Raw genomic sequence first — 24,104 nt, 5'->3', positions numbered from 1 at the left:
TCACTCCCTCAAAATAAAATTTCTGAATAAATACAGGCAGTATTGGAAAGCAGATAACTTGTTATTACCTGCTCAAAAATTCTGATACTATCATTTTCATCACTACTGATAGCCACTTTATTCACCTTATCATTTTATCCAATTCCTTAGTGATAAAAGCATGAAATCATAGTATGCAGATGAAACTATAGAAAATAGATTAGTGGTCACCAGGGGACATGTATGAGGAAGGACAGGGAGGGTACAAATATAAAGGGGTAACACAAGGAAGTTCCTTAGCAGTAATGGAATAGTTGTGTTTCTTGATGTTTGTGGTGGCTACATGAATCCAGATATGGGATAAAATTACATAGACATGCACACTTGAATGCATGTAAAAATGGCAAACAATGAATAAGGTCTGTAGTTTACTTAATAGTACTGAAGCAATGTCAATATCTTCATTTTTGTTTTTATACTACAGTTATATAAGATGTCACCATTGGGGGAATTCACAGGACTCTATGTACTCGTACAAATTCCTGTAAGCCCATAATTATGTCAAAATATTAAGTATAAAAATTATAGTAGGCAACAATAACCAAGCCTCAGCCTTTTTCGAGGGCCCAAGGGTGGGGAAATGAACAAAGTAGTGCTCATAGGGTAAGCAGCCCATAATAATTGACTTTCTCCTTAGGGTAGCGTATGTGGTTTGTCTTAAAAGTGAGCCAAAACACCAGCTCCTGCCTCTACTTTAGATTTTAAGCAGTTATTAGATTAAAATATGGTTAAAGAGGTGACTGTCCTGTGGCAGGCACTCTGCAGATGGAACACACTAACTTTCACAAGGTATATAAGTATATCTGATGGATGTGCAGGCTAAAAGCACTTCATATGATAAATTCTACCTTTGTCTGCCTTTTCAGTCTGTGTCTGTATTTGCCTGTGAACTTGCTTCAGACAATTTTTAGAACAGAATTCTTCCCTCTAGCATCATCATCTTTTAAAAATTCAGTTATTACATATATATCCTAAGAAACTTTGGAAATACAGATAAACAGTAGAAAAGAATGCCTATAATCCTGCCACCCAGAAACAAACACTCTTGTTACAGTATTTCCCCCATATCCTCAGGATACATCCTAAGAGCCCTGCGTTTTTCTATACGTACATACCTATGATAAAGTTTAATTTACAAGTTAAGAATAGTATGAGATTAACAACAATATTAGAACAATTATATAATAACAACATAATTAATAAAAGTTATGTGAATGTGCCACCTTCTCATTCCACTTATCACACACACTTTTGCAGTTTGATGTGCAGCAGCAAAACTAGCACAAATTTCTTTTTTCCTTGTTCACAGTATCACTAGTAGATTCGTTCTTACTGTAGATCTTAGCAACGTCAGTGTACGATTTTTTCCCTTTCCTTACTGAGTTGAAAACTTTTATCTTTTCATTTTAAAGGAAGCACTTTACGGCTTCTGTGTGGCATATATCAATTGCCAGCATCTCTGCTTTTGCACTTTGAGCCCATTATGAAGTAAAATAAGGGTGACTTGAACACAGGCACTGCAATACCACGACAGTCTGATAACCGAGATGGCTATTAAGTGACTAATGGGCGGGTAGAGTCTACACCGTGGAGATGCTAGACAAAGGGGATGATTCACACTCCAGGCACGATTCACATCATTCCACAATACTCAGAATAGCACGCCATTTAAAATTTATAAATGATTTCTGGAATTTTCCATTTAATATTTTCAGACCATGGTTGATCATGGGTAACTGAAACTGCAGAAAGTGAAACTGCAAATAAGGGGGGGTGGTGTACTCCTGTACTTGGAATATATTGTCCCAGTCTTTTTATCTGTGTATATAAATGCTTATAAAAATGAATACTAAATCATATGTTTTATAAACTTATTTTACTTATTGATATATGCACAATACATTTCCCCCAGATCATTCAGTTCCACCGCATAATTTAATGACTGCATGGGATTGCACCCTGTGAATGTACAGCATCTTAACCAATCTTCTATGATTGGACATTGGGCTAATTTCTAGTTTTCCATCATTAGAAGAAACAATGTTGTGATGAACAATTTTCATCCATATTCATGACTGTCTCCTTAGGATAAAGTCTTAGAAGTGGAATTGCTAGGTATGCAAAATATAAAAGCTTTTGATTTATATTGCCAAAGTACTCTGCAGAAAAATAAGCATCATTTTAAAAAATGAAAATTGTAAACCAACCAAAAACTTTATTTGAACAACAAGATACTCTATGAGAAGGGAAATTTAGGGTCAGTTTCTTTAGAGTGATTCATCACTCCTTAGAGCCAAATTGCCATTACCAAATAGATGTAATGTTTTCACAGAATTAAAAGAAAAACATTGAAAATATCTAAATAAATAAGTTATGCAGAAATATTTCACTATTTTTTATTTTTGTTAAACAGTGAGAGTAAAATAACTTACCAGCATAAAAAGATAGCAAATAGAATGGACATGCCATTTGGGGAATGGAAATCTTTTACATTTTTAACAAACACTGTTAAAAACTGAATGTGAACTTCTGGAAATTTAATACAAAGGAACTTTAGTTTAAATCTTACCACTAAAGAATTATTTATTTAGCCATGGGTTTTTTTAAAAATCTAGATAATTTTTCTTCACGTTAATATTTCATATACCTATTAAGAAATTTTGGTAAGTGACAAAGAGGTCCAGTTTGTCTTTCCTATGAAGGGTATTCATATAATATGTAAATTTATATATTTATAGCTATACTCTGCTTAAATAAACTCAACATATGAAAATTCTATTTTACTTTAAAATAGAAGATGATTGCTGAAGATTCAGCCTGGTGGATTTTAAACAAGAATTACTTATAAAAATATGCATTACCATTAGTTCTGCATATAACCTAAACTAGATACAGTAAGGAATAGCTGAAGTTTATGTTTTATTGGACTTACATATTTAAAATGCAAGTATCTTGAAAATTTTTGTTCTTTGTTGCTGCAAACTTACAAGAGTTCCTCCTTTTTTTTTCTTTAACAGACATAAGCTTACCAAAGTCGGCAACAATATGCTACACAGCTGCCTTGCTCAAAGCAAGAGCTGTCTCTGACAAGTAAGTGAATAATAACTTGTGTGGTACTAAATGCCTGACTGTACTTAAAGAGATGTGTTGCCTCTGAGGGCTTTCTCTGGAAGTTTCTCTTAGTCTATGAGACCCCTGCTTATGAGCATGCATTTTCCAAAACCTGCTGATCTTTTCTTTCACTACTAGGAGGGAATGTGTATCCCCAGGTATTGTAAGGGTGTATGGGTCCCTAAAGAGGGATTTCTATGAAATTCCATGCCTCAGAGGTGATTTTTTTTTTCCTGTCAGACAGTAGATACCAAAAGGCCTGCTTGGGACTTACATAAAATGCCATCCTTCTATTCAATTTTTGCACAATCCTCTTCCTTCAGCAGTCCACGACTGGGTAGTAGTCATAGAGACGTGGAATGTGGCAGAGGGGATGGTCATCGCACATTCTCTGTGCCTCATAGATGCCAAATCAGCTCCCCACCCAGGGTCTGTTTACTTTGATTAGTTGCCATCTCCATGGGACATTTGCCCATTTTATTCAGGCAGGTGACTGTGACATACAGAATTTTCAAAAACATCCAAGGATGACTGGCAGGTGAAAGAGCATAGATGGCTTAACTGTTTTTGAGTTCATAAACATTTACACTTCCCTGATACAATCCCACTGTAGCATCGAAAAGCAGAGAACAGGAAAACAGTCTCTGCTGTGTCAGACAGGTTTGCTGTTAAGTGTGTGTGCACTTCAAGACCGAAGTAATTTTCTTTCATTCTTTTTTATCCTGTAGATCGCCAGTACCTACTGCAACATCTTTTCTCCCTACACAGCGACTCCAGCTTGGGAGGGCAGGGCCAGGGTTGTCACAGCTTCCCCTGTGGTGTCTGCCTGCCAAGCACAGCTCTGGAGTTAGCCCTGGGTGTGAGGTGAGAAAGAGATTGCATGGTCTGGTTTTTTTCATTCACTTGGGCAGGTGTCTTGCCCGCAGTTTGGGCATGCACACCCCCCTGCTGGAATGGCCCCAAGCAGGCTCGCCTGCTGCTGAAGCTGCAACAACTTAACCCTCATCGCAGCACTGACATTGGGTGGGAGCCTCCTTTAAAATTCTCCCCAGTTCTGTTTTTAACCAAGTGCGCTCTTCTGTAACCTAGTTTTCTCTTTTTCCTACACTGTCTGCCCTTGTCAGTCCTACCCCTTCCTCCCACCTAAGCAGGTACCTCATAGAAAATAGAGATTAGCTATTTAGACAGAGAGATCGACAGCTGAATTTAATTCTCGCCGCGATTAGATGCAAGCACGCTTTCTGCTTCTGCTGGGGTTTTTGTTGGCCTCAGTCTGAGGGGTCACTCAGAGCTTCCACGTAGTGGAAGTTTGGAGAGCTCATGCCATTGGCTCGCTGTGGTTTTATGGGCCCTTGATGTGTAGATGCCTTTTCAGGTTGATGCCCAAGCAGTGGTCCCAACTGGATGGTGTTTGTCTTTCTGCTTTTCAGATTCTCTCCCGAGGCTGCATCTCGGCGGGGGCTGAGCACAGCAGAGATGAATGCGGTAGAGGCTATTCATAGAGCTGTGGAATTCAATCCTCATGTGCCAAAAGTGAGTCTGTTATGATAGCAGAGAAAGCGTTCACTGAGCACAGTGTCATGTCTCGAATATGCCCAGTTATGAAAAAATGAATTGCAACCAACAATTGTTGAGGCCTGTATGGTCTGTGGGCATTAGCCTCATTTTAAGCAAAAGCTGCACTCAAGAGGCTTTAGAGCGGATTTTCAGACTTCACACAGTAAGGGTAAATGCGTAGACCTTGCTTAAGCAGGCCAGATCAGGAAGTCTGAAATTGGCAAAATGTGGAGATCCCAAGAGTATCAATGCATTCGATAGGAATTTCACACCAGTTATGCTCTTCCATTGACCAAACTTGAGAAATAAACATTGTTGTGAATAAAATTGATAAAAAAAATTGACTAATGTGATATTCCATGTCTATAAATAAATGATAGTTAATCAGTATTGGCAAGAAAATAATAGAGAAAACCTCAAAGTATGAAGTATTTTGATGCGTGAGTGTTACTTTAATAAGTACAGATAGCATAATAGAAAACATTTGTCTTAGTTGTTAACCACATGATCGACCAGTTTATATGTACAGGGTATTTCCCATATATTTTTTCTCAAGTTGATTTTAAGGGAATCAAATTAGGGCATAGGATATTTCTGTAACCTTTTATTTAGGAGATGAACATGTATTTATGACTTACATGTATTTGAGTACTCGCTGTGTGACAGGCACACGGCTGAGGGCCATTTACAGTCTCACTGTTAAGCACTTTGACTCCTAAGAAACTTCCTACAGTTCACATCATGTATTACAAAGCATAACATCGGCAAAGTGTCTGATGAAGACTTACCGGTGGAAATGACAAAGGAGGGCTGTTTCACTTGTGTTGTAGTACTATTACAGAAGGATGGGGTATGTGTGTATGTGAAATGATTTATGAAGTTACCTACTTTATTTTGCTGATAGCCAGAGTAACAGAGATAAGTGATCTAATATCATTCCTGGGGTTTTGCTCAAGTCAAGGTCATCTTTTCACTTAACAGGAAATTGAAGAGTGGTATACGGTGCCACATTTGCCTAAGGATGTATTTATCCATTAATTCTTGTGGGTAATGACTGATGTAGTATTTGTAGACTTTATGTATTGTATATATGTGCTATAAATATCTCTCCTTATATAATTTTTTTTTGCCTAAGCTAAAAATGTTTATTCAACTTTGATTAAATTTTAAAACTAATAAAAATATTATCCTGAATTACAGTAAACTTAGGTCATCCATTAATATTTATTGAATCCCATTTTCTAACTATAGAGATATTCTATGACTATAAATAAGGCTCTTTTAGAAGTAGTATTGAACAACAGAGTCCTGGATTCTGAGGCAAAAACTTGTGTTTAAGTTCTGCCTCTGTCATTTATCAGCCATGAGACCAAGCTTGGGCTTAGCATCTCTGAACTCAAAGTTTCCCCTCATCTTTAAATGAAGATCAAAATATAAGCCCTGTCTTATCTTCTGTTATAATCAAGTGAGATAGTACATTTGAAGGTCATCGAAACCACCATATATTTGCAAATTATTAAAATTATCGATATTTGACTTGCAGGGGGCCCCTCATATCTATTAATAGGAACCAGATCTTAACTTTTCCAGTTATTGTAACTACAGCCTCGTAATCCTGGGGCACAAGATAGAAAATCAGTCCACTACTTGTTGGCTAGATATTTTGATTGAAGTAGTCATTTAATTCTCTGAAATGGTTAATTGAGCCTCTCGAAGAATATTACAAACCCTAAGGAAAAGTTTAAGGCAACCATGGAAGAATTTGACACTCAGTCAACTAGCACTCCAGAATAAATAAAATTATTCTGAAAGTGGAAACATTTGAAATATTTGATTGCATTCTTTCTAATCATGAAACTGAGAGAAGGTAGAGTACCTAGGTAAACTGATTCTCCACCATTTTGCTTCGCTGGTGATTATGCTGAGGGGGAGTCTCTTTCCAGATCCACTTTGTCTGTTGATATTTCCATGGAAAAAAGGCCCTGTGAGTCACTGGCCCCATCTGTTCAGAATTAGCCACAAACCTCTGGTACATGTATACTATATGCAGTGTGCTCTAAACATCTTTTACACATGCCTCTTGTTTATTGGACTGCTTGCTAGTACTTTAGCAAACACACACGAATTGGTGGTGCCTTTGCAGGGAGAGAATAGCCTTAATTCTAGAATATGAAACATCAGTGAAGGATATAAACTCTTAGACTCTTGGTGTGAGAAGGGGCCTTAAATATCATCTAGGTCACCTTCCCATCCTAAGATTGACTCTCTATTCATAGTGATATTGTGATAATTATTTTTATTATTGATTTCTTTTGAATGTTTATGTGCCAAGCGCAGTGCTAACTGAACTACATATGCCCTCTCATTTGTTTTTCATAACAACACTGTGAGGTGTATTATATTATCCCTATTACATAGATGAGGGCACTGAAGGTTTGGAGAGGTTAACTAACCTGCTTATGGTCATACAGCAAATAAATAACGGAGCCTGAACTGATTGATTCTGGGTTATCTACTCTTACGTATTAGTACTGCCCTCCACTGCCTCCCAGATCCCACCAGGGGGCAGACCAGCTGAGGCTTGAACCCTTCAATAATGGTGGGCACATTGCTTCCAAGGCGTTCAGTTCCTTACAGACAATTCAGATTTCCTCAAGATATTATGATGTCTGAAACACTTTCATGGCTTCTTTTTCTCTATCACAGGAAGTTGTCAGTGGCCCACCACAGGAATTTTCAGTATCCATATGCTATTTTACCTAATTATAGTCTGCTCAGAGGGAGAAAAAGAATACCAAGTATAATAGCTGAGAACTGCCTTCCATAAACTTCCAGCTTAGCTTCATCTGGTATCCCATTAAGCAAAGGTACATAGGTAATATTTCACCATCCATTGATAAATATTAGTTATTTACCCCAGGAGGCTTACGCTTAGGAACTCTCTTCCCCTGCAAACATGAGGAGTAGGAAGTGTTGCTCCTCACCACACCACAGGACTGGGAAATAAATAGAAGTAGTGAAAAGACACTGGTCTCTGTTCTGAAGGCGAGCCCCTTAAGTAGCCAGTTAGTTGCTAAACACTAGAAATTCTGAAAGTCTATTAGATTGTAGAAAATTAGTAAGGAGGAAACAGGTACATAGACTCATGATTACAAATAAAATTGTTACTCCCCTCCTGCAGCTGTGTCCCCACCTCCTGCAGAGGAAAGTATAAACTCCTTGGGCGATTGTTTAGGACTTTTTATGGCCTGACCCAGCTTGGTTTTCACTTTCTCCATCTCCTTCTGATGGTCTGTTCATCATTCCAGAAAGATCTTCCTCCTTTTCCCTCTTTGCTTCCTCTAAGGAAATCCTACTCATCCTTCTCCTTACCACCGTTAAAGGTCACCAACAGGAAGCCTATTCCTCCTATTCAGAATTAGTCTCTCTCCTCTCTGGTCTCTCCCTGTAGTGCATTGATCATGTGCTTGTTGTTTTTACCCCTTTTTGAGGATAATTGGGGGTGTTGATGGTGATTTTCAAGAACTAAGTATACAGTTCAGCAAGGCAGACAAGTCTCTAATCCATTAGAGGATGTTTTCCATTAAAATAGGAGTTTTGCGTTTAAAGGGAGTATTCTCCATTTTTAAAAGAAAGTTTCACTCATGATGCTGGACAAAAGAAGGGCTACCCTCATCTTGGTTTTATACCTTCATCTTTGTATTGTTATAGTTTATTGGATTTGTGGCCTTTTCCTTGCAACTATGATCCCCCACTCACCCTGCTCTTTCTCAGCAATTTCACAATTTACATTGGGGTGGGGTGGGGAGGGACATTAGTGATACATTAATTACACAGATCTGAATTAACTAATGATTATGTGCTCTTAGTGTGCTCCATCTACACTGCAAGCCTCTCCCTGTGAAGAGACAAATTTTCGTCTTGAAGGATGTTACATTAACTCCTTCAGGGTGCCAAATATAAACTTTCATTTTCTGACAGTTTCCATTATTTGTTACGGGCAGTATTAGATATGTTTGTTTCTCTATAGTCCTATTATAAAAACAAATTATTTTTTATATTAGAGAAAAGTATAAAGAAATCATAATACTATCATCTAGTTATATTTAAGACTATTTCCTTCTAGCCTTTTTTCTATATATTTTTAGTACTTATATTTAATACTTTAATATTATAAAAAATTATCATAAATCTGAACTTGGACTTTATGATTGGGTATTGGAGGTATATTTATTGTTTCTTAGGGAGGATTATCAGATTTTCAGAGTTCTTTTACCTTAAAAAGGTTTTCCTCTAACTTAAAGTTCAAGTCTTTTATTCATGTACCTTCACATATTTTTAAGATAGTCTCTAACTGGATACTTCTTTTTTTGTGTGTGTGTGGTAAAAAATTCATAACTTGAGATCTATCCCCTTAACAAATTTTAAAGTGTACAAGACATTATTGTTGACTATACACACATTGTTGTATAGCAGATCTCTAGAGCTTTTTCATCTTGCATGACAGAAACTCTATTCCTATTGAACAGCAGCTCACCATTTCCCACTCTTTCTAATCTGTGGCAACCACCATTCTACTCTGATTCTATGGGTCTGACTACTTTAGGGACCTCATATAAGTGGAATCATGCAGTATTTGTCCTTCTGTGGCTGGCTTTTTCATTCAGCATAGTGTCCTCAAGATTCATCCATGTTGCAGCATATGAGAGAATTTCCTTCTTTTTTAAGGCTGAATAATATTCCATTGTATGTGTATACCACATTTTCTTTATCCATTTATCTGACCATGGACATTAAAGTTGTTTCTACCTCTTGGCTATTGTGAATAATGCTACAATGAAAATGGTAGTGCAAATATCTCTTCAAGATCCTGTTTTCACTTCTTTTGGATGAATACCCAGAAGTGGGATTGCTGGATAATGTGGTGATAATTCTATTTGTTATTTTTTGAGAAACTTCCAAACTGTTTTCCTTAATGGCTGTACCATTTTACATTTCCACCAATAGTGTACCAGGGTTCCAGTTTTTCCACAAACTTGCCAACACTTGTTATCTTCTTAATAGTGGCCATGTTAACAGGTGTAAGGTAAATTTTTTTGTTGTTTTTATTTGCATTTCTTTGATGCATAAACCGGTTGGCTATTTATATATCTTCTTTGGAGAAATGTCTATGTAAAGTCCTTTGCCATTTTTTAATCAGGCTATTGGGTGTTTTTTTTTGTTTGTTTGGTTTTTTTTTTTTTTTTGCTATTGAGTTGTAAGAGTTCCTTATATTTTTCCATGTTAATCCTTTACATATATATGATTTGCAAATATTTTCTCCTATTCCATAGGTTGCCTTTTCATTCTGTTAGTTGTTTTCATTGCTACATGGAAGCTTTTCAGTTTGATATAGGCCCACTTATCTACTTGCTTTTGTTGCTTGTGCTTTTGGTGTCATATCCAAGAAATCATTGCCAACACCAGTGTCACTAAGCTTTTCCCCTGTGCTTTCTTCTAGGAGTTTTATAGTTTCAGGTCTTATATTTAAGTCTTCACTGAATTTTGAGTTGATTTCTGTGTATGGTGTAAGATAAGGGTCCAGTTACATTCTTTTACATGTGGATATCCAGTTTTCCCACCACCTTTTGTTGAAGAGAACGATCTACTTCTTGAGTCTTCTATTGTAGACATCAGGTTGGCACTACAGGTCAACTTCTGTGGTAAACCTCTTTGGGCATAAACATTTTTTAGTCATTAGGATTATTTCCTTAGGGTAGATTTATAGAATGGGAATTACTGAGTCACATGTGGAAGCACTTTAAGGCTCTTGATATTTATTGCCAAATTGCTTACCAGAAAATATTGTAGCAGTTTACACTGCCATCAGCAGGTAACTTCTTCTTCACTATTTCATCATTCCCTTACCATCACTGAACGGTTTGTTTAAAAAAGAAAGAAGGAAAGCAACAACCATTTATGAATTTATTGAGTACAGATGGAATTTTGTTCTTTTAATTTGCATTTCTTTACCACTGCTAGTAAGGTAGAACATTGTTAGCCATTTATATTTATTCTTTTCTGAATTTTCAGACCTATTATATAGAATTTCTATCATTACTGGGAAAATACATTAGTGATAATGCCAGATCAAGGGGTAACAACCTAAAGGTAGACAGAGCTGTGAAGTATCATTGAAAGGGTTCAAAAGTTCTGAATAATGACTCTCACTACTTCCTGTCCATATTCCCTTTTTGATAAAATGGGGATAAAAGTAATGGCTTCCTAGGGCTGATGACAAGGAAATGGAATTACATTGTGTAACTCATCCAGTAGGTGCTAAATACATGTTGGCCCCTTCATCATCTCTTCCCTTTTATCTTCCACTCTATTTCTGTGCTTGCAGGCTAGGTGGAAATAGAGGCTGCCTAGAAACATTCATTATCAGGTACTTCTTGGGCCACCCTAGCCTGAAGAAGGCCAACCAGAGAGTGTAACCGTGGCACCCTGATGCCTCTGACCTTGAGTACCCTCAGGGTCCCTCAGGCCTCCAGACTTGAGGGAGGCTCTAGCACGTTCTGGCTGCAGCTGTTGTCTCCAGGGATTCCACAGCTTGTAGCTGCTTGGTAAGTCCTTTGTTTGGGGCTGGTTAAGAGTTACCATTTCTGACCTGTGTCTTGTATTCTTGTTCTAAACAGAGAACTTCCTGCTTCCTGCCACCCCATTCTACCAGGTCCTTGGCCCCAGCACAGCACTTCATGTCTGGGGTGAAACTTCCCCATACCCCCCTTGTCCCCCTGCCTTTTCAGGTGGAGCAGGCCTGTAAGTCTGTTCTAGACATGAGTAAGGTTGCTTCATGAAGCATCTATGCCTTTTCTACTTTCATTATCCCTTCTTTACAAAGGCAGGGTCCCCACCTCCAACCCCATGGAGGCTGAGGATACCCTTTCTTCCCATGCTGTAACTCAGATTTTCCTGTCTCGGTAAGCAGATTGTAGGGCTGCCTTAACAGTCCCTAACTAACACACACACACACACACTGAACTCATCATTATTTTCTCCTCCAGCAAAATGTTTCCAGATTCTGTTAAGTTTTCACTCTTTCCCAAGCTTTTCTTCTTCAACCTATAAAAAACAAGCAGTTATTTATTTTATTCCCAGGCATTGTTGGAGTGATGCTCCACTACCCACCCCCAGGGCAAGAGGAGAGAGAGGAGGCAGGGAAACCTCCCCTAGTGCAGCCTGTGTGGTCAGGGGATCCAGGTGCCCAGAGTCACAGATGAGGTAGGGGCCCACTTAAAAGTCATCAGATGTTATTTTCAGACTGGTTTGGACTGACAAGTTTTGAGTTTCACAGCCTGGGTTTCCCATCTCCCCTCTCCTCCCTGCCCCTGCCCTCTCTAGCCTGGTTTCTGTCCTCATCATCAGAGGTGGAAGGGCTCTCATGCCCTCAAAAGAGGAATTCTTCATGTTCCTCCCTCAGCTGGAAGCTACATACCCTGCTAGGTCTCCTGTCAACCACAACATATTTGAACTGCTTTCACTTACCCAGTATCACTCTGCTCCAACCGAGTAACTGGGAGGCATGGCCCAGCTTCCCTTCACCGTGGAGGGGATAATCTTCCTGCTTCTCCCATCAGCTTCCGTATTCTCCAAAGGTGCACAATTGCACAGCAGGGTCCTCTTTTCCCTCCCAACAGTGCATTCGGCTAGCACTTACTGACCTCCAGTTATGTGGCAGGCACTGGGACAGTGGTCCCAACATGCTCCATGCTCAGAAGGAGGCCCAGTCATTGAGAAGACAGGCAGAATGCTGCTGGACCCCGTAGAAGGAGGCAGCCAGCGCACACTGGAGCTGGGGGAGAGGTAACCCGGGTGCTCTGTAACTCCTGGAAGCCGGACCCTGTGCTTTGCTGTTACAAACATTCTCCAAGTGTGCAGCACTGCGGGAGTGGCCTCTGTACGGAATGCCCAAACCTCTCAACTCTGAAAGCCTTGGTCATGGTGCTTCCCCAAACTGAGCCCTGGCTGATAGGAAGTCTGCCCTGGTCAGTATCACCAAGGAGAGCCCAAGTCACGGGTCCTCTTCACCACCAGACATAGTCCCCGCGGGGCCAGCTTGTGCTTTAACCACTCACGGTAGCTTAGCTTTTACTTTTATGAAAATAAAAACAACTTTTGATTTTTTGTAAGCAATAACCATTTTTCCCCTTCTAATGCAGTACTATATGAAACCTTAATAAATAAGCAAGTGAAAGTAGAACTGCCCTGGTTGAAGCTGGGATGAAAAGTCTGGCCCGACAATCCCAAGGCACCGCTGCATACAGTTTAGATAATAACAGATGCCTGTGACCCACCCTCCCTGGAAAGTCCCAAGCAGCTGAGGTCCCACCCATAGAACAGGAGGCCTCACACCCACTCTGAGCAGCTAGGAGGGGCCGTGGGAGCCAGTGCCAGCTCCTTGGGATGCCTGGGTGTTGTCTGTCGAGCTACTAGGGGAGAAAAATCATCAGTATCAATGGGTGGGGGTGGGGGCAGGTTTTGTCTTAAGCTTGCCCCAAATCCCAGAACTATTGAACCGTGTGCTCTTCTCACTGGGCCCATAGGGGGCAGAAGAGGGGGCAGGAGGCGTCCCTGAGGGAGCTGAGGGCGGCCACACCCCTGAAACTCATTCCACCAACAGCGCAGCCTGGGCTTGTTAGAATATTGAGGTGAGGACCTCGCCTAACAGATATTTAGTTTTTAAATTCTAAGTCTAGGAGTGTGGAAAGTCATGAGAAAATAAAGAGGAAAGAATGAAGAATGTTACGACAGAAACGCATTCCCGTTAAAAATATACTTTAAAAAAAAAAGCTCAACTAATGTTAATCTAGAAACTCTAATTTCATGGGGATTTCAAGAGGCTTGTGGAGAAAAACATCCTGGTAATTGTATATGCTAATGGCTATCTACAGGACGTTGTTATAGTGATGGAAATTCTATTTCATGCAAACACTAGAGCAATCCTCTCTTTATATCTTGGTAAAGCTGATTGACAGAGTATAAAATTGCTTTTTAATCCAATTTAGGAAACAAAATGTGTAGTGGGTTTTAGCATTTAAAAATGCTTGAAGCGTGGAAGCAGAAATTCAAAATACCCTGGCAGACTGTCTATAATACTGTATATCAATGGCACATTTCAGAAATATTATTTCAATATAAGTTTCTTTGTATTGAGTCATATTTTGTTCCAAAGCTTTTTTGGATTAGAGTAGGGAGAATGTATTGTGGAAATATGACCCAGAGGAAAATAAACAGAAACCAGTTTTTAGCCACATTTCTCAGGAATAGAAAGTTTCTAATAAGTCTCTCCTTAACAAAAAGCACTGGAGCTGCTCCACCAAGGCCAGCCTCGCCTGTCACCCCCGCCAAGGTTACCTCCACCAAGATCACTCCCACCAAGGTCACTCCCACCTAGGCCACCAGAGCCTTTAGCCTCTTCTCAAACTTTACCCTATTTCATCCCTCCGTAGCATTTGGTCCCATTGACCAACCACTTTTAATATCCTGATGCCATCTCTGCTCCATGACACCTCTCTGTGTCACTCCTATATCTCTGAGCATTCTTCTCCTCCTCCTTTCCAGTCCTGCCCACTCCTTCATATTGGTTCTCCTGGGAGCTTCACTCACTGCTGTCTTCTTTCTTGCTCGAAGCTCTCCTGGGAGATCTCATGTGCTGCCACTGCTCAGCCTCCACCTGTGGCCCAGAACACCCAAGTCTGTATCCAGCTTCTCTCCCGAGCTCCAGACCTGCACACTCAGCTGCCTTCAGGACATCTCTCCAGGGTGTTCTGCAGACACTTCAAACCGGTTTTTTGTTTTGTTTTGTTTTTTTGCCTTCCCATTGCTAAGCATCTTCCTCCTCTGAGGTCCTTATCCTAGTTAAGGAGCTCGCATTGCTCTAGTTTCCTAAGCTAAAAAATTCAGCCACCCTTGGTTCCTTTTTTCAGTCTTAGATTTAGTCAGGCACCAAGTCCTGGGAAAGTTTCCCCCCACCCCCCAATTTTATCTCCCCTCACCTGGACTATTCCAGGAGCTTTCTTTTTAAGACCTCGCTAACTTCCATGTCTTCCCTGTCTGATGGTCCTACATATGACTTGATCATTTCTCTTAAAGCCACAAACTGCGCCAGCTGACTTCCCAATGCCTACCGCTGGGGCATTCAAACCATCTTACTAGGAGCCATGAGGAGTCCTCAGACCTTTCTTGGGTCCCTCCCTCAGGTTCCCCCACAGTTGTGTTTTTTCATCAATTTCGTGTATCTTTTAGGTTTCTTTTTTTCCTTTCAACAAATTACAGTTGTCCCTCAGTATCTGCAGGGGACTGGTTCCAGGACACCCAACACTCCTGGCAGAACCCAAGTCTATGAAAAGTCTGCCTTCTGCAGGTTTCCTATCCCACAAATACTGTATTTTCAATCCGCATTTGGCAAAAATCCACCTATAAGTGGACCTGCACTATTGAAACCCTTGTTGTTCAAGGGCTAACTGTATTCTGTATCTAAAAGTTTGAAAACCACAGAGTAACTCCAGGTAAAAGGCACCATCGGGAGCATGTCATGGATGGCCTCTTACAACCCGCTGTTCCTGCTTCATCCCCTTGGAGAGGAGCAGAATGCCTGAGTTCAAGTGCAGGCTCTGCCGCATGCACCTTGGGCAACCCTGGGCAAGTCATAATACTTAACGTCCTAAAGCCTTCATTTTCTCATCTGTGAAATAGACATAATATTAAATAATATTAGCTCCCTCACAGAGTAGGTGTAACAAGTAGCTGAAATAATGCTTGGCATGTGTTAGTGCCTAATCAGTGTTGGCAACTGCTATTACATTGGTACTCCAGCTCCATCACGTAAGCAAATCATGCCCTTTGATGCTTTTGGTATGCTTTGCCCTTTGATGCTGCTCTGGAATCCCCCCTCCCCATTTTTCCAGTGTAAACTCTTGTTTATTTAATAAGAGTGACTCTCATTTTCCTTTATCTGTGAAGCCTTGTCAGACACAGTGCTCCCCATTTGCTCCTTAGTGCTCAGTATGCACCTCTTACTAAGGTACTCATCAGGTTGAATTTTATTCTTTGTCTATATGTTCTGTCTCTTTTTCTCTCCCTCCCTTCTACCTTCTCTCTCTTCCTCCTGTATTCCTACAAAGATTATGGATCATCAAGGTAGGGATCTGGTCTGATTCATGTCTATGCCCTTGAGGTACATTGTGGATCCTTCCACATCCATATCCTTGGGAAAGTGGTGGCTGCTCCTATATCTGTAGTCTTGGGATATACTGTGGGTGCTCGCATATTTTTTGAATGAAGCAAAGTAACTGATGAATAGATAAGTGGACCAGGAAGAAGCAGGTACCTTGAGAAGAGGACCCTTGAGTAGAGCTACAGTTCGCCAGGTTTAATGTGTCATTTCAGCTTTGCTTTATGCTTGCTTCCATCTTGGTTGAATGGTGGACTTTGGTAGCCATATCTCTTCAACTGATATGCTACTATGATAAAATTGCTAAAGTATTTTACCTAGAAACAACTCACTTTTTTGTGGCACATATGCACACACAAAACTCAAGTTACCTCTGTGGTAATATAAACATTTCATTTTATTTATTAGCAAAAATAGCTGCTATTCAGTGAACACTTATGTTACAGGTACTATGTGAATGTTTTGTGTATGTTATGTAATCTTCAAAAATTAAAACCAGCGAAACTTGTGTTTTTATTATTCCAGTTTTACAGATGAGCAAACTGAGGTTCAAAGAAATTAAATAGCATGTCCAAGGTCTTACAGCAAAATAGTAGAGCTAGGATTCGAGTAAGTAGTCGAAAGTGGCAGATGGCAGATGAGAGGGGGTGAGGCAGGGAATCCTGGAGGTGTGCACCACAGTCTCTATCACAGCATGGTCTGAGCAAGCCATGATTACTTGCAGATACTGCTGTGCATCTTCCTGAGTCCAGGGAGTAAATAACACTGAAACTCAGAATATGTAGCATCTCTTCCAAATAGCACTGGTTTTATTCTCTGAACTCTTTATTGATGTTTTAAAAATGTCATTTCTGGTCCTAGGCCCTTTTATCAGAGCCAGTTGCACCAAAGCATTGTAGACATGCAAAAAATTGCTATATCTGGATATCTTTTGTGTGGTAGTTTGCTTTTTTGTGGTTTTGATGCAAGTGTAGAAAATAGTTTTGTATTACATATACACATACATATATAGAGAGAGAAATTAAAATGTTTATTACAGAAAACTTAGAAAGCACAGAAAGAGCGCAAAATAAATTAATCTCTGGTAAATCAAATATTTAGCCACCATGAACATTCATTCTGTGACCTTCCAATGTTTTGTAATGCCTCCATAAACATATTTATTGTCAAAATAATAATCTGCATATATTGTTATGGTACATTTTTTTTTCATTTAACAATATATCATGAACATTTTCCCATGCTAATATATATTCTTCTACTACCCATTTTTTGGGAACAACTTGATAGCCATCATCTAAATGTGCTATAATTTAATTAATCTGTTCTCTTACATTTTGTTTATTTCCAACTTTTTTTTTTATTTCAGCATATTATGCGGGTACAAATGTTTAGGTTACGTATATTGCCCTTCCCCCCCTCTCCCCACGAGTCAGAGCTTCAAGTGTGTCCACCCCCCAGACGGTGTGCTTCGCACTCATTATGTATGTATATACCCATCCCTTCCTCCCCCCCTCCCATCGTCTGCCCAACCCCTGATGAATGTTTTTCCTATATGTGCACTTAGGTGTTGATCAGTGAAACCAATTTGATGGTGAGTACATGTGGTGCTTATTTTTCCATTCTTGGGATACCTCACTTAGTAGAATGGGTTCCAGCTCTATCCCGGAAAATACAAGAGGTGCTATATCACCATTTTTTCTTATACCTGAATAGTACTCCATGGTATACATATACCACATTTCATTAATCCACTCATATATTGGTAGGCACTTGGGTTATTTCCAGATCTTTGCAACTGTGAATTATGCGGCTATAAACATTCTAATGCAGATGTCTTTTTTATAGAATGTCTTTTGTTCTTTTGGATAGATGTCCGATAATGGGATTGCTGGATCAAATGTTAGATCTACTTGTGTCTCTTTGAGGTATCTCCATATTGCTTTCCACAGAGGTTGCACTAGTTTGCAGTCCCACCAGCAGTGTATGAGTGTTCCTATCTCTCCGCATCCACACCAACATTTATTGTTTTGAGACTTTTTGATAAAGACCATTCTCACTGGAAATAAGTGATATCTCTTTGTGGTTTTGATTTGCATTTCCCTCATGATTAGAGATGCTGAGCATTTTTTCATATGTTTGTTGGCCATTATTCTGTCTTCTTTTGAAAAGTTTCTGTTCATGTCCTTTGCCCACTTTTTGATAGAGTTGTTTGATTTTTTCTTGCAGATTTTCCTGAGTTCTAAATAGATTCTACTTATCAGCCCTTTATCAGATGTGTAGCATGCAAATATTTTTTCCTGTTCTGTAAGCTGTCTGTTTGCTCTCGTGATAGTTTCTTTGGCTGTGCAGAAGCTTTTTAATTTGATCAGGTCCAATTTATTTATTTTTTGTGTTGCTGTGATTGCCTTTGGGGTCTTCTTCATAAATTCTTTGCCTAGGCCAATGTCCAGAAGAGTATTTCCAAAGTTTTCCTCTAGAATTCTTATAGTTTCATGCCTTAGGTTTAAGTCTGTTATCCACCATGAGTTGATTTTTGTGAGAGGTGAAAGGTGTGGATCCTGTTTCAGTCTTCTACATGTGGCTATCCAGTTTTCCCAGCACCATTTATTGAATAAGGATTCTTTCCCCTGGTGTATGTTTTTGTCTACTTTGTCAAAGATTAGATGGCTATATGAGGATGGTTTTATATCTGGGTTCTCAGTTCTGTTCCATTGGTCTATTTCTCTGTTCTTGTGCCAGTACCATGCTGTTTTAGTTACTATAGCCTTGTAGCATAGTGTGAAGTCTGATAAATTGATGCCTCCCATTTTGTTCTTTTTGCATAGGATTGCTTTTGCTATAGCGACAAAGAAAATAAAGTACCTACGGATATATTTAACTAAGGAGGTAAAAGACCTCTACAGGGAGAACTATGAAACACTGAGGAAGGAAATAGCAGAGGACGTAAACAGGTGGAAAACCATATCATGCTCATGGGTCAGCAGAATCAACATTGTTAAAATGTCTATACTACCCAAAGTGATGTATTTCCAACTTTTGCAAATGATTTTCATATGACTTATGCTATTGTTGGTATTGAAAATTCCAAAAAGGGGGGTTATGAATTAGTTCTTTGGCATTAATATCTATGTGAAGGATAACTTTGGGATCATTTCACTCAAATTATTGTAGAATTTTAATATCTTAACAAAAGAGACGTTAGCAGTTACCTGGAGTAGCCTCTGACAGGCCAAATCTCTTCTGTGGTCTTCCTGACAGGTGAGCCAGCCTCTGCTAAGATACCTCCAGGAATAGGTGCTACTCACACCCAAGGACCACAGCCCTCTGCTCCTCTATGTGTGACCTGACTTCATATGCTCCTGTATTGGGCATAAGGAACTAGATTCTGACACAAATAGATTTTGAAAAGTTGCTTCCGAAACCGTTAGAAGCACTGTACTTGAAGATCAGTGTGATCTGAGAATCTGGGAAGGAAGTTAGAGGCAGGATGGTGGGCATGATAGTGGAGAATGCTGGCTTAGCTAGTAGAAACCAAGTCATTATTATGGACATCCAGAGCCTGTTCTCTGATTTGCAAGCTATAGTTATTCTAATTGATTTCTGCATACTTGTGGATAGGGATCTGCCCTCTTTCATTTATTTTTCTCTTGACAAGTAAGATGTGAAATGTTGTTCCATGCCTTTCTAATTTAAATGTTGCACATGTTGAGAACTGATCTTGCCAGCCATTTTAAGCCTGGCCAAAAACATAACACATTGTTGTTATTAGCCTTCATCATTTGGTTAGGGCCAACATTTTGTTTGGAACTATAAAGGAATATAAAGCTACTTTATAGACATAACTTATTTCTGCCATAAAATAGATAAGATGAAGGCAGAGTTAAGTTTCCTTGGTGAGTTGCTTGGGTGAAGCTGATTAGGCCATGGGTATTCATTTTGAGAGACTTCTTGGGAAGTAAGATTTCAATTTAATTCAATTTTTTTAATATTACCTTAATATACAAGGCTCTATGAGGGGTGCAGGAGGGGAAATTAAGATGGAGATGACAAGGTTCATGCTCTTGAGGGTCTTATGATTTGGCTGAGAAGAAAGACATCTGGATAACTAATGGGAGGGTGTATGTGAAAAGTACACATACACAGAGATTAGAGAGAACGTAGAGGAGAAATGGAACATTACCTCATGGCCTACGTTTGGGACTGGTGGCAATGTCCTTAAACTCATGTGCATCCCATTCAGCCCACAGACTGAGTAAGCCATCTGTCTCACACACCTGTACTGCTGTTTTTCAAGTCTATGTGGATGTCCTGGTGGCCAATATGTGAATTTTTTTTTTTTTTTAGACAGGGTCTCACTCTGTTGCCCCAGTTGAAGCGCTCATTGCAATCTCAAACTCCTAGGATCGAGCGCTCCTCCTGCCTCAGCCTTCCGAGTACCTGGGACTACTGGCATGAGCCAGCATGCCCAGCTAATTTTTCTATTTTTTGAAGAGATGGGATCTCACTGTGTTGCTCAGGCTACTCTTGAACTCCTGGCCTCAGCCTCCCAAAGTGCTAGGATTACAGACATGAGCCACAGCACCTGGCCAAATTTTTTCATGTTAAAAATTAGCCAGTTATTTGAAGATTAGAAACCATTGTCTATGGCAATCAGTGACTACACTGACTGTCCAAAAGAACTTTCTGTAATAATGGAAATGTCCCCTGCAGTATCCAATACAGTAGGTATTAGCCACAGGCAGCTCCTGAGGGCTTGAAAATGGCTAGTGAGACTGAGGAACTGGATTTTAATTTTGTTTGATTTAAATTAATTTAAGTTTAAATAGCCATGTGTGGTAGAAGCTACTGTATTGAACATGGATAGCACAGATCTATAGTACACCCTTGGCAGTAATTTTCTGAATGCCATCCCCCATTGCCAAGTTTCCTCTGCCCTACCTCCTCCGAGTTTTTGTTCTACCCACAAATGTGAGTAACTACCAGGCCCACTTCTTCTCAGGTGCCCCTATTCCTAAAGGTTCTTTAGGCCAAGAGAAGAGTTCTTTCATAGATGCTTAATGAAATGACTTTGCAAGCCTTTCCTAATCATAGAAATAAAAGGAATGGTAGTTTATACTATTCTTTTGGCCACCATCTGATTCTCAGGGACCTTAAAGAGATTTCTGTATACCTGGAACACATGAGTTAGTTATTTTCATGTTTAGTTTGTTTCAAAGTTTATACAACATGATCCTTCAAAAAGTTGGCTATTGACAGGCAGGGTGGCTAAGAATAATTATTAGAAACTCAGATCAAAATCTTATTCTAGGGCTCTCATTAGGCAAGAAATTTCCCTTCTTTATTTTCTCAATGATTATTAAGGGTAATCAAATGATCTTCCTTCTCTAAATTACTCTGAAACAATTAAGACAGTTCACAGCACTTTACAAGTTATGCATCTTTCTCATGACTCTCACTGGCAATAGCAGTGTACGTTATAATGGCTTCTATTAAGGTAACAAAATCATGAGAGGATAACCAGGTATCTCTGAATGTAAAATCCAGCTTTTATATTTATATCATGGTTGATATTCATTATGAACATAGTGCTAGTTGGATTGCCAGGTAATTCTCTTTGTTACTTTTCCCAGAAGATTTTTGTCCTACACTGTTTTAATACAAGATGTAGGAAGAAAGCAGTAGCTTGTAGCACCCAAAAACGCAAGTGGCCAAAAAGTTCTTTTGGAACTCATACTTGAGGAGTTCCCAGTAAAATAACAAACACCTTTCATGGACCAGCCTGGAAAGAGGTTCTTCTATTGAGGTCTTTCTATCAAAGAGGGCTTTCTATCCTACCTACCCCCCAAATGTGACGACCATATCACTATTGTGCTATTCTCCGGGTGTCGCTCTCTCAATTCCCTACTCTTTCTGCTTTGAGGCCAGAGGCTTGGCCATTTCTTCAAATATCAGACCCAGAGTGAGTAAAGTTTCAGTTGCTGAGCCAAGATGCCCAAATGTGTCCTCCTAGCTCCTACTGGGCTGTATGCAGTGTGCCAGCAGGGGAGGGAAAGAAAAGGCAACTGGGTGATGGCCAAGGGGTATAAATCCTCAGCTAGATGACAATGAAACATTGATGGTTGTGTCATGGTCTCCATTGTGTATATCAGGACTCTTTCACCCTTTGCTCTCTTTCATAAATTTCCACAGACAGAAAAATCCACAGGCAATTATTTCTGACATTAAAATTTTGGAGCACCTCTTCTAACAGCACTTGGCTGTGTTCATCCCATCTTAATTAAACACATCCCTCCCTTGTCTGCTAATTTCCATCTTAAAAGAGATGTTTGGACTGTTGTTATGGTCTTCTTTGGTGGTGGTGGTGGTGGTGGGTGTGTGTGTGTGTGTTGGGGATAGATCAGGGAGGGGAGATAATGAGGAGTGGAGCACCGGGACAATGCCAGCCAGCAAAGAGACATTAACATTTGCAAATATAAAATACCCTTCTAAATTTGCCTCCCTTTCTATTCTATAGAAAGAATAAAAATGGAAATGTAGTATTTTCTCAGCCCCCGGGAAGAATATCCATTCTTGCCCTGTACTCCTACCTCCTTTGTATTAATAGAAGACAGGAATGAAGAAACATAAGCTGAGTACCACCTCCCCCAAGTCCTTGGAAACGGATCTAAAAGAACACTACAGTTTGGGTCTGTACTGCCCGCCTCCTTCCTCCCTAGAGTCTCTCTATGCTCCGGCTGCCACCCTTCCTCCCGCTAGCATCTGAGCAGCTGTGGGTGGCTCTTTTCGCAGGATGAGCTCCCTCTCCTTGATAGATCTGTATAGAAGGAAATAATGGGCAGTGCTACTCAATCTCAAGTCTGTCTGGTGCAGTTGGTTTAGCCACGTAACTTCGTAACCTTCATGTGTCCATTTTATATATTTTCATTCTGGTTCCAAAATTATACCAAATTATTGTGTCTTCTACATTTTCCTTTATGCTGTTTCAGTCTAAAGATATTTCTTTGATTAGAGTATCTTAGCCTGAAAGCCTCTGATCTTCACTGAAGGAAATGAGTACAAGGCTAACCATCTGTCAGCAAACTTTGGGTTGCTGAATGTTTTAGTAATTGCCTTCAAATGTAGTAATGAGGTTGCAGATTTGATGAAATGCTTATAAATGGTGGCTTTAGGGAAATCAACCTCTCTATTTTCAATATTGAATTCCAAATTACTATGTATTAACACATCTGTCTCCTGCCTTTTTTATTTCAGTACCTACTAGAAATGAAAAGCTTAATCCTACCCCCAGAGCACATCCTGAAGAGAGGAGACAGTGAAGCAATAGCATATGCCTTCTTTCATCTTGCACACTGGAAGAGGGTGGAAGGGGCTTTGAATCTTTTGCATTGTACATGGGAAGGCAGTAAGTAATTTTCTTTCTTTGAAACATTTTTTAAGAGCATGAAAAGGTGCTAAAACTCTTTTTGCCCTGAACATTCATGATGAATAATGAAGATTTACATATATATAGCTTTTGTTTTCTGTGATGGCCCTAAACTAAGACATAAGACAACATAAGACAGTTAATGACTTAGGCTCTCTCATTTCCTTGTTTCCTGGTGGGTATTACTGTGCCATCACCACAGCTCAGCAAGGCTAGTTTATGCAGCAGATGGGGTAAATCTGGACTGTTCTGGCAGAGGAGCACTCCACCACCCTGAAAACCCTCTTTGAGACTTGGACAGCCCCTGCACGTCATGGTAATCTTTGGCATGGGGTTAGGCCTCGTGCTAGACTCAGATTACCACGTGTTTATGGCCTTTATGGGAGGGCTGGCTAAGAGCCACAGTTACCGTCCACTGGAGCTAAGTTAGCTACACACAAAGTCGTGGCAGTTATGTTTCACAACAAGAACAGTGGCCATTGGACCCTGGTGTTTGGTAGGAGGTGTAGCATTTGTGTGTGAATGGATAAATGCCTGGTAGATAGATGGAGCAATAAATATTAATAAATCTGAGTACATGCTCTCTATAGATTTTATCATTCTGTGTAAGGAGAAGAGGCTCTAATGGCGAATGAGACATGTTCCCTGCCTTGGAGAAGCATGTCATCTAGCAGCATGTGGCAACTGCCTAGTGATTTTTCAGAAGGGAGAGGTCATGGGGTGGAGGGGTCACGGGTACCTTATGAGTCAGATGAG

General features: G+C 39.9%; 1 protein-coding gene across 8 annotated transcripts in view; it reads left to right on the top strand.

Moving 5' to 3' along the window:
* The window catches only part of ST7 (suppression of tumorigenicity 7), a 233,914-nt gene that overhangs the window by 190,764 nt on the left and 19,046 nt on the right, over positions 1-24,104 (top strand). For all 8 annotated transcript variants that reach the window (XM_045564842.1, XM_045564839.1, XM_045564844.1 and 5 more), the window contains 3 exons: positions 3,057-3,129; positions 4,581-4,683; positions 23,177-23,327. In XM_045564842.1, the coding sequence (XP_045420798.1) occupies positions 3,057-3,129; positions 4,581-4,683; positions 23,177-23,327 (327 nt within the window). The remainder of the gene's footprint in view (positions 1-3,056; positions 3,130-4,580; positions 4,684-23,176; positions 23,328-24,104) is intronic.

The sequence above is a fragment of the Lemur catta genome, chromosome 11 (genome assembly GCF_020740605.2).
Source record: "Lemur catta isolate mLemCat1 chromosome 11, mLemCat1.pri, whole genome shotgun sequence".
Lineage (NCBI taxonomy): Eukaryota > Metazoa > Chordata > Mammalia > Primates > Lemuridae > Lemur > Lemur catta.
The sequence above is the reverse complement of the archived record's forward strand: the minus strand, read 5'-3'. Positions and strand labels throughout refer to the sequence as shown.